Here is a 12,311-nt window from a genome sequence, read left to right on the forward strand (position 1 = left end):
TAATAAATAAGATATCAATCTGATTAACAACTTAATCTACATCGTATATGTTTAACTAATACAATACCATCTACATTGCATGTTACCTAAACCAAAACCCTAATAGACGCGCAACTCATTCCCGCGCATTAAACGACAAAGTTAATATTTCAGGACTTAAGAGTTCATAACGACAACATAGATTGATAGCAGCGCATGACAATGAGAATTAACTTAATTACAAAATATAATACACAAAGAATTTACACAAACTACACACTTACTCTTAACTTAATTATGCCAGTGCTGTGAAATGCACGCTGAGACGCCGGATGAATAATTTTCTTGTTGAGAAGCCTAGCCATGCAGCTGCCAACTGCCTCAGTAGTCAGCAGCACTGCCATTACCATACCCATATCAATAAAAAAAGTTCAATATTATCCAAAATATTAGGCAGCAGAATGGCTTCTGCTCTTTTTTTCAGATCATGTCTTCTTGCATGCCATTATAAATTTCTCTCATATTCCAATTAGACGAACAAAACCATAAAATAATCGACAACATATATACTGATCAAATATAGACGATACAGTAATGATCGAATATTGACCACATCTCGACTAGATATCAACACATACTGAAATTGATCTTTTCAGCCATTGAAATTTGAAAAGTGATTATTTAGGCCAATTTTTCCAAAATTAGTTTATATCACACACAGTAATAGCACTGATTAAAGCCTTAAACCTTGAACTACTGAAGCTGTTTCATCGGATTAAAATCACAAATCAATGGCGGAAACGCCAGAAAAAAGGACAAACACAGATGACTAGCTCATAACCTCGATCATAGACATTCGATCACGACGATTTGATGAGCCTAATAAATCCATGTATGTAGAAAAGAAGGAGGATCTAATTAATTAGCTAAGTAGCCAAAGTATGATTAATTAATTTTAATTAAATGATTACTATCATCATTACTTGCGTCTTGCTAGCTATATCCTCGGCGATCTTAGCGAGTGACTGCAGGTTGCAACGAACAATGGTGTCCACGAAAATACACGTGTCATCCTTTGTGTTCCCGTGCGGCACGTCCACCACATACGACTCCACCACCACCGTTCCGCCGCCTGCGCTCGACGACGGGTGCAGCGTCGTCACTGACCTGTAGTTCGACAGCCGATGGTCCCCGCCAACCATGCTGAAGCTGATGACTGTGGCTCTCATCGTCAAGGATCTCCAGCCTCTCCGTGCTGTTGTTCGCAGGCAGCCCCGATATCACCTGCACCTCCCGCAGCGACCCCACGTCGCCGCCGCCCGCAACGACGTGGCAGCTCTTGACGAAGTGCTTGTACGCCTGCGGGTTATCGAAGCGCCGCACCACCGACCACACGGTGGACACGGGGGCAGCGATCTCTTGAGTCACGGCCGAGCAGCACTGGTTAGGACCCACCGCATGCGTGTGGTGCCGCGCCACCACTTCTGGTACTGTGGCCCGCTTCTTACTATTATTATTACTATTGTTGTTGAGTAGCAGTGCAGCAGCTCCTCCGCCTCTTTGGTTTTGGTACTGCGACGACGCCATGTTTGATGTCGCCGACGTGGCGGTGTGGACACGGTGGAGCAAGACTGAGGATTTGGGCGGGTTGGGAGGCATTTGAGTAATCTCACGCTTGAGTTGAGCAGATGCAAACTGGGTAGCTTTATGGGTGGAGAGCTTCTTCTGCCAAGAGGGAGGGAGGCTCTTTGCTTTGCTCTGGCTTCCCCCGGGGGGAGGGGGGGGGGATCTTAATTCTTAAGGACTCTAGCTTTCTCTCTCTGTGACGAACAAACAGAGAGATGAGTTAGTTGCATTTTTCAAAGCCGAGAATTAGTGAATGTAAAAATGGGGAAAGTTCATGTACGGGATTATAAAATAGAAACAAGTTGGTCCTTGAAGCCAATAAGAAAAGGAATAAAAAAGGGAAAAAGAAACACAAGTTGATCTGTTGAAGTTACCATATTAGCCCTGTACTTATTTTTTTATAGATAAATAAGCCACAAGTTGATTTGATTCCAAGTTGACGAGGGATTTTTCGGTGTACCCGGTACACCAAAAAAATTTGGTGTACCCTCACTCATAATAGTGAGGGTGCACCAAAAAAATTTGGTGCACCCTCACTTTTTGTACACCAAAAAAATTCTAATGAGTGAGGGTACACCAAAAAAATTTGGTGTACCCGGTACACCTAAAAATTTTCCCAAGTTGACCCCCCTGAAAAAAAATGCGGGGGATTTAATTAAGTTATCATTTCATTTAAATATGTTTTCCAACTCATGAATTTGATTACTTTAGGATTTATAGCTGAAATTTGTATGGTTGTTGGTCCTCACAACTTCAAGTCTTCAAGATTGGCACACTCGCCGTATACTTACGGGAGAAGAAATAAGTATAAGAGCATTTTCACTTAATAAAATGGGGGGAAAAAAAAGATGAGAAAATTTAGAAATAGAAAAGGTTAGGAAAGAAATAAGAATAAAGGCATATTTATTTATATGTGGTTTAATATTTTAGTAGAATAATGAATAATGTATTGGATTTCTATGTATGCATTAATTTGAAGTACTCGTGTTCCTCTATGGGAGATGAACATATTTCACTTCTTTCGAATAACACATATTCATTATATAAATTTCATAATCGAAACGGTTTAGTATCTTAATCTTTATTTGAGATTATCCCTGCAAAAAATCATTGGAATTGGATATTGTTTAGCTATCTAAATTTATGGAACTAATCGACGGTGTGAGTACCAAATAAAATATTTATGAGGAACCGTCTATTTATTTGATATATTTAAATAACTAAACAATTTCTGATTCGTATAACTTCTGTGTAGGGAGGATCTTTAAATGAAGATTAAGAAGCTGAACGGTTCTATAATGAAGTTTATACGAGGAAGAAAGGTTAATTACAAAAGGTGGGATATGTGCATTCCTCCATGAGGAAATGCAAGTATTATTCTTTTCGAGTATTTCCCCTCACTTTAATAATAATAAAATAAAAATTGAAGGCATATTTATTTAATAGAAATGAAAAATTAAGAAATGAGAAAACTTAAAAATAGAAAATAGGAAATGTTGATTTGGATCTAACATTTTCGGCAAAATTCCTACCTTTTTTTTTTCGTGGTTCCTTATATTTATCAAAATATATGTATAAGAACCATTTTTTTATACTTATTTTTTAATAAATATAGAGAACTCAAGAATCAAAGTAATTATAATTCTCATTCATCGTAAGTAAACACCCCTTAAGATAACGTATTCGCTTTATCAATTTAGTTCGTGATTTTAAAATATAGCATTGTGCATTGTGGATGTGTTTATAAAGTCGGAAACCAAATAGTTTAAATAACTAGGTAAAATCTGCAATGCTTTGTCAGTCTGCTCAGTGCTCATACAGCAAATCACCTTCAAATTGGCTCATTCACCACCAAATCAGCCGTTAATTCAAGGATCTCATTGGCTGCTGATTTTAATTTCTTCATTTGCTATGACAAGTAATTGATTGTCCACTTGCTGAAAAGGACGAGAGGTCATCCATTGGAGAGGTTGAAGAGACACGATTCACCTCTACGGTAGGTTGGGCTTTATAAAAAACTCTCAGATCAACAAGCTCATTTCTTTTCGGGTTTTGCACTGTCCGCTACTCTTAGTTTTTTGTTGTTTACTTGCCCTCCTGCTAGAGAAGGTTGGGAATTCGCTGCCTCAGTTTCCTTCCTGAGATGACGACATCGATTACGTTTGTCAGGCAATTTTCATGAACTACATCAATGGGAAAACTATGACCCTCACGTTAAACTATATCAATAGAAGCTTCACCATATATGACATTTTTGCATGGGGGTGTTTGTCTCAAGTGCTAAGAAAATGAGGCACTAGTACAAAAATCAATTTGCGTGACGGAGCGAATTTCGTCGTGCAAAGTGTGTTTGCGCGACTCTAAACACAAAGTGTCGCGCAAGATTTTGGCGCCAAACGAAGGATCTTTACCGTTTTTTTCCCAACTTTGCATGACACAGGTGGGCCTTCATTGCACAAAACTGCTTTGCACGACGTAGGTGGGCCTTCGTTGTGCAAAACTACTTTGTGCGACAAAGGCTGGCATCGCGCAAAGCTGTTTTGCACGACGAAGGCCCACTTGCGTAGCGCAAAGTGAAACCAGAAATTATTGTCCGTCTGTCATTTATTCTAACACAAGTCAAAAGCCAGGACAGAACAAGGAAAAATACAGACATCCCAACCCTCTCCCTCACCTGTAGACCTCCATAGCCGCCCTGATCACACTCATCACTCCAATTCCAACACTTCACTCAAAACTGAGAAAACCCAATTGCCATAAGAACCATTTAAACGTACCAAATGTGAGAGCTTTCTTTTCTCTACAATTTTGCTACTTTTCAAATTTCATTTATTTTTTTATGACTTTTTTTTTTTTTGATTTAGTGTATCTGTTTGTTTTTTTTAGACAAGACTCGAGGAACATGTAAAAATTGAATCAAGAGGAACGTGTAGAAATTGAAAGCTTTGAATTTCATTTTCCGTTGTAAAAATGAATCTTTCCTTGTTGATGGCTTTTAGAATGAAATGCTAACTGCAGCTATTTGCGGGGATGTTTTTGCCTCACCACAAGTTGATTCAATTCTAGCAGTATGGTCTCTTGGAATTTATAGCTTTAATTGGAAGGGAACCAAACCCTATTGATTTATGTACAATTGTTACATGAGGAGACTCTGATCTGATATAATTGTATAATTTATAGGGCATCCGAGCTGTGACTGGTATAATTTGAAGGAGCATTCTGAAAGACCATTGCTTGGGTTGCGACTGATATATTTTTCTTATCATCATAGGGTTTTTGAACTCCTTCAGGTTGTCTTCTTATTGTCAAGGTATAATTTCTACTTTGTCTTGAAGTTTCTTTGTTGGGTTATCCTCTGTATGGTCGGGATGCTAAATGATAGATGTGGCACAAGTTTTGGAGCATGCTGAAAGACCATTGCTGGTAAAAAGAAAAATTCCACCTTAATTCATATTAAATTATGGAATTGCTTTAGCTATAACAGAGACATGAGTGTTGCAACACAGTTACCACTGCTATTGCCGACTTCGATATCAATCTGTGCAAGTCAGGCGGTGAATTCAGTTAAGATTTTTGTGGATTTAAAGGAGTTTTTATGCTATAACTATTAATTAATTAATTAAAATAAAAAAATAAACATAAACCTTTGCAATTTTAACATAAGGTAAAGCTTGCATGCAAATGTGAAAAACAATTAGAGAAATCTGATCAGACCTAAGAAAATAATTAGTGCAAAAAAACACAAATGCCATTAATTTGAAGGAGTTTAAACACTATGATGATAAGAAAAATATGAGAAAATAAGTAAAGTGACACACAAAATTTTATAAGTAAATTATAAGAACAATAGATCACAAAAATAAAATAAAAACACAAACACTAAATTAAATTAAATACGAAAACTAATAAGATAAAAAAAACTTGTTATTGTGTACCTTTGCCTGCATGCTATGCCCTTTTTTGGTCATGGTGGAGTTTTTTGGGATTGAATTTTTAATTAATCTTTATTAATTTTATCTATTTTATTTAGTTTTAGTAATTATTGTGATTTAGTTTATTTGTATGCACATATTTTTGTACATCACGTACAAAATTGTTTTGTGTTGTACGAAGTTAATACTACTTAACTTCGTACCCTTTTTTCAAGAAAAGCTTAGTTTCCCGTTCAATAATTAGTTGGATTTTGTGCATGGATGCGAAAGCATGACTGCGGTCCAATTAATTCTTCAATTGTCCCATTTTTTGGACAGTTTGGGAATGCATAGTTATGTGTTGTAATTTGTGGTTCACGGATTAGGTTTCGATAGTGGAACTTTTGGTAACATTTCATAATGTTCTTCGAGTACACGGTGGATATTATGTATCTACAGTGTGCACTTGAAGAACTGTACGGAGATGCTGCCGAAATTAGCCCACGTCGAAATTTAATCCATTGGAATCATAAATTACGGCACATAACTGTGCATTCCTGAATGGGATAAGGCCCTTACCAGAGGAATAAGGTGACAAGACAATAGTTGAAGTTATTGTAATTCTTGTACTTTTATTAGGATTGCAGACAAAATGGACAAATAGTGGATACATAATCATAATAGATGTGATGTTGAGTACTTGGATAGAATAGATGAGTTCATTGAATTCGCAACTAGACACAGACACAACCTAGGTTCAACTTATATCCGATGTCCGTGTACGAGGTGTAACAACTCAATATGGGAGACATTCGAGAATGTTCGATTTCATTTAGTAAGAAATGGGATGATGGAGACCTATACTACTTGGTATCATCATGGAGAACGATTATACCAAGCTTCGTCTTCATAGGTGACATGAGTGGAGACTGCTGAATCTAATGTGGATCCTAGTGAACAAGTTATGAATATTCTAAATGACGTTTATCCATACGCCTCGAGCAACACCAATCAGGAAGGGGAAGATGACGGTTGTCCAACCATGGACAGTGAGGCATTCAAAAACTATGAAAAACTATTAAAAAATGCCAAGCAAGAATTATATACGGGTTGCGAGAACTTTTCAGTGTTCACAACAATTGTGGAGTTGATGCATGGCAAGATTAAGTTTCGTTTGTCAAACAAACAAGTGTTTTGATTACTTTTTGGGAGTTATCAAGAGGATGCTTCCAAAGGAGAATTGTTTACCTGAAGATCATAAAAGTGCCCAAAAAGTGTTGAAGGGTCTCGCATTGGGCTATGAAAAAATTCATGCATGTGTAAATAATTGTATATTGTTTTATAAGAAGAACAAACAGTTGGATAAATGCCTTGTCTGCAATGAGCCGAGGTTTAAAATGACATCACAAAATAGAAAGACCAAGATTCCACAAAAAGTAAAGCTTATCTTCCAATGAAGCTTAGGTTGCAGTAATTGTACATATCGATGCATATCGCAACCGACATGAGATGACATAAAGAAGGACGGGTAAATGACGATGTTATAAGGCATTCTGCAGATGGAGAGGCATGGAAAAAATTCGATCGGATGTACCCTGATTTTGCAATTGACCTGCGCAATGTCAGATTGGGACTTGCCACTAATGGATTTAATCCGTTTTGGGTTTTAAACCAAATCCATAGCACTTGGCCGGTTGTCATGTTTCCTTATAATCTGCCGCCTTGGAAGTGCATGAAAAAAGAATACATGATGTTGACTCTATTAATTACCGAAGATCCAGGAAAGTCCATTGATGTTTATTTGTGGTCGTTGGTTGATGAGCTAAAAAATTTATGGGAAAACGGTGTTTGTACATACGATAAGTATACTACGTTGTATTTTGTTTTCATTTTAAAACTATTATTTTTATGATGGTGAAAATTTGTTGGATTGTAAAAAATGTGTTGCAGGTTGTGAATTATATTTTACTGTTTTAAGGTTTTGGGAAATGTTATACTATTACAGGAGGTTGTGTCGAATTTTTTGTACAAATTTAAGCTTAGGGTTTTCAGCATTTAAGTATTTTTGGCTAGCTAAAAAAAAAAACCAGGGGGCCTAATCAAATGTTGAAGCAGGCATAAAGCGTACGTTAGGCCTCCTCCAAGATCAAGATTGCATATGACCCGCGACATCATGGATAGGCTACCTCACAGCAACATAGCAACGTCACTAGTAGCTGTGGTGTTGTTATTCGACAAAATTGTCCTTTTCGGTGGGAGTCTTGGGCAGAAATTCCCGAGAAGACGAAGAAATTGGTGCGAGACAAGTTGTCGGTTAGTATATTAATTTTTAGCCTTTATCATTTTTTTAATTTTGTTTACAAATATTAAAAACCAAAATATATTATCTTAATATTATTAAATTTCTTTCTATTATTTTATTGTTTTTCATATTCGTAGGTCATTTATGATCTTCAGGACATATCCCCCGAGACCATGGCCTACTTAAAGGGGACCATAGCAACCCAGTATAAACATTGGAAGAACAATTTTCACATGTATTTTAAGCGATGGGATGATCCGGAGATTGCTCGCCTACATGTTCCAAGCGAGTTGCAGGATCGGCCAGAGGATTGGGAGCACTAACATGTATATTGTATGTTTAACAGAAGAAATCTGTTGCTGGCAAGAAAGCTTAGGAGTCAAAGAAACTTCTCTACCATTCCAGTTCGATGCCCTTTTCGTATAGGCTTGAGGCACTACGTCAGGTAAAAGTATATTAACTTTGAAATTTTATACAATTGATTTATTATTATTGATTAATAAAGTTTTCTTAATGTTTTTTTCTTCAGGAGGCTTCTAAGTTCCCAGAGATCGACATGTTTAAGGACGTTTACATTCGACCTGGCAATGTGATCACTGAGCAGCTATGGTGGAAAAGAGCACTGTTTTTCTCTAAGAAGCAACATCGTAGCTTCCCCCGGATACCCCGATCGAGGACATCACGGTACCCGAGGATGTAGGTTTTCAGATCATGACTGATGTCCTGGATCAGAACTTCAGTCGTCGTTATGGCAAGGTTGTTCGATGTATAGGGAAAGCACGGGTTCGTGAGACGGGTGCCTCTTCTTCCAGATCGAACATAGCAGAGGTCAATGCATTGAAGGAGGAAATGACAATCCTAAGGGGTCAGCTTGTGATCCAGGAAGAGTAGATGAGGGCCCAGGCCGAACAGATGAGGACGCAAACGAAGGCTTAGGGCGAAGAGATGAGGACCTATGCCGGGATGGTAAGAGACCTTGTATGAGCCATACAGATGTCCGGCCTCCAAATCTCGCTACCAGCACTTAATCTTGCTCCACCTTCGACCTTAGAGCCACCTCGCCCTACCGATACCCAGTAGCCTGATGTATCAAACCTAGACGACTACTTGTAGTTTTTTCTTTTTTGTTTGTACATCTTGTATGTACATTTTCATATATTGTATAATTAAATATTTTTGCTTGGTTAATTAATTATTGTTTAGAATTTAATTACAATATTTATCAAAAAATTTTTAAAAAAAATATTTTTGACCAAAACAAAAAAAAAGGTTTTGCGCAACGTAGGTTACTTCTTCGTCGCGCAAACCCTTCTGTTACTGCCTTGGCGCGACAGTTTTTTGACTTTGCGTGACGAAGTACCTGCATCACGCGAAGTGTTTTTTGTACTAGTGAGGGTTCATAGGGTATTGCCCGGACCACCGGTTGGTGCAACAGAGTTTGCTTCAATTTGAAGGAATTGGACCATACAGAATTCGAATTCATGACTGTCCTTTGGATAGGAACTCCACAACCCTAATCAAATTGAAAGTTCTATAGTGAAAAACCCTAATCTTGGTTAATTTACACGATGGCGTTTTTGGTCATTGCGTATATTATCTAATATGTGTTGTTATATCATCAAAATATGACAAAGTAGGAGCAGCTCTTTAGCAAGATCACGTTTTACTAAAACAAAAACTGAAATTGATTGAAGTATTGTAGGAATCGTGATCCTTAACTCTATCGTTCCCTTTTTTCTACACTTCGACTAAAATAGAATCGTTACTAAGAAAGATCTCGAGGTAAAGTGTTAATGAACATAAACAACATGATTATATTGATAATTCCACATATAAATTTGTGTGTGCCAATGTGTTCACCTCGAGTTCGATATATATCTTTCAACTAAAGTTTAACCCACTTGGTTTCTTCTTTTTAAAATACTAATCAAATTGCTTTATTCAATCTTTGCTTCTTGATTTCTTCTTCTAGATTGATTCCATTCTTCTAAAAGCATTGCTTAGCTTAGCTTCCACTTGACATTTAAAAACAAACCTAATGAATTGTGGTCGCTAGCTATCTTATTCTACTTTCGGACCTTTTAAACTAACGCCAAATTGTGCCTACTCTATTGGCTTTAACGTACCAATCGGTATATTTCTTTTATTTCCTCTCTCACTCATGATTGATATTTAATTTAGTGTTCGAAAGCTCATAAGCAATTGGCCATCACTCAAAGATTTAGGATATAGTGTTGTCAATCATTTTCAAGTTGTGAGAAATTTTTCAGTGTGCTGGAAATACTGTTCGGTACACCGAATGTAAGAATATAACTAATTGGAAACTTGAAGAAGAAAAAAATCAACCAATTACATGGCCACACTTGGTATACCAACTATATTTCGAGCATATTGAAAAATCTCTCTCAAGGTGGCTCTTTGTGTTTAATTATCTTAACCATTGCATTTCAAGGGATGAAGTTTTGTATGAATAATGAATAATGAGTCGGATGCCCAACTTGTCCAAGATTGTGATGCCAAATGCTATTAATTTTCAGAGGACAGGAGATTAGCAAGTGTTGACAAAGGTATGGACTTTGGATTCACTCAACTGTTCGGAAGCAACTTTTCCCAAAGAAGAGGTACGAACTAAAACATGGGCAATATACATGGACCAGAAGGAGAACATCCCTTCGTGCTATATATATGAAGTATCAATAAGTACGAATTAAGTAAGGATGTGCTGTTTGTCGCTTCAAGTTTGAGACACAACCTTTACGACGAGGCTCATCTACATGTATAAATAGGTTCATAAATGAGCCTCGTTGTTCAGTTCGTAGTTCCATCATTTATGATTTATAGAATAAATAACAATACAAGTTACAATTGTCCATAATGCGTTTTCATATTTTAAAAACGCTGCATTATAGCTTCATTATCAATGAACGAAAAAACATTGCTCTCTATATAAACTACCATACTATCACTCTACCACTGATTTCCCATTCGGTTACGCAATGGACTTTTTACAATATTATAAGCGGAAAAAGCTCTCTCCACCGAAGCAGTAGCAACCGGTAGAAACAAAACCAATCAATTGGCAACATGATTATACACTCTATTCCTCCCCATCTCCACCCTTTTTTTTTTTGCAAGACTACCAATCCTTTTCAATTGAGAAAATTCACTATTTAAATGCGTACCAAGAATATAATGCCCAAGTTGATATTTTAGAAAAATAACAAGAACGTCAACTCCTCTTTGAGGCAATTTATCATGTAGTTGGAGGACATGCATGAAGGACAACTCCAACCTTCAAAGGGGCAATACTCAAGTCATTTATGGAGATTCATGGGAGTTTGGAGAGTCAATTGACGCCACTTGCCCCTTAAGAGCAAGTCCACCGTTGGCTTTAGCTCGATGGACCGTGGACTGCACAGAACCAAATTGCTGGGGTAATGAACTCCAGCCCATGCGGGCTTCAGCATCGGAGGGGGCCTGAGCGACAGGCCTAACACAAATCGGTGACCTGAGAGCCTGAGGTGGAGGTGATGCAAAGTTGACGTCAGTCACAATATAAAATTAATAAAAATATTAAGTATTAATAAAAAAAATGTCAAAAATTAATAAATAAAGTAAAAAATTAATAAATAAATAAAAGTAAAAAATTTAATAAATAAAAAAACAGAAAAATTAAAATTAAAATTAAAAAAATTGATTTTTCTATAAATATGTTGTCATTATCTTCCAACTTACACCATAATTTTATATTTTCTCAAATACTTTGGGTTTTAATTTCTTATTTAATGACACGTGGTACAACGAGACCGATTAAAAATCATATTCAAAATTACAAATAAATTTTTTTTTAATTATTTTATAAAATAAAAAATACTAATATTTTATTGTCTATTGCCATGGCTATTCAGTGTAGGGGTGGAAATGTAGAAGGTAGTTACTGTTCATTAAAACAGTTATTGTTCATTGGAGGCTATTCAATAGTGACTTATCCTAAGGGGCCTTTGCAATGGTGGAGTTGCTTTAAGGAAACCGCCAGTGCCTACAGATTAATTATTTAGTTCACTTCTACATTCTACGTACTAGAGAGCATTAGGCATACATTGTAGAGTCATTTGTAAGAGAGGGTTTCCTACATATTCTCTATAAATACAAGCTTCGAAGAAGAGGAAGGCATCCCTAATCAAATCCGTCATTCTATTTTTTCTTCAATTCTTATCTTAGCATAATGTAGCTCTAATCTAGATCATTTTTATGCAATTTACTTCCCGTACTGGTATTTTAATTCATTGATTAATACAATTTAGATTACGAAATTTCTTTAATTCCTTTGGTTTTACGCAATTTAATTCAAGCACTTCTTTACGTTACACATTTCTTTTCTCTCATTGCGTTTTCAGTTTCTTTTACTTTCAAGCACCCTTATTGTTATGCATTCGTCTTCATTTAATTTATTTTCTTGCTATTATACTAATTTTAATTTCATTTATTTTCAA

General features: G+C 36.5%; 1 protein-coding gene across 1 annotated transcript; it reads right to left on the reverse strand.

Annotated features, from left to right (window-relative positions):
* On the reverse strand, positions 1–1,870 carry LOC103930152 (abscisic acid receptor PYL4). The gene is given in 3 exon segments (XM_009339447.3): positions 1–376; positions 963–1,196; positions 1,198–1,870. Coding segments are annotated over 3 exon segments (684 nt in total). The 5' UTR covers positions 1,639–1,870; the 3' UTR covers positions 1–367.
* Positions 1,871–12,311: the final 10,441 nt, after the last annotated feature.

This window comes from the organism of the source record quoted next, unplaced genomic scaffold, assembly GCF_019419815.1.
Source record: "Pyrus x bretschneideri cultivar Hongxiangsu unplaced genomic scaffold, Pyrus_bretschneideri_v1 Contig2, whole genome shotgun sequence".
NCBI lineage: Eukaryota > Viridiplantae > Streptophyta > Magnoliopsida > Rosales > Rosaceae > Pyrus > Pyrus x bretschneideri.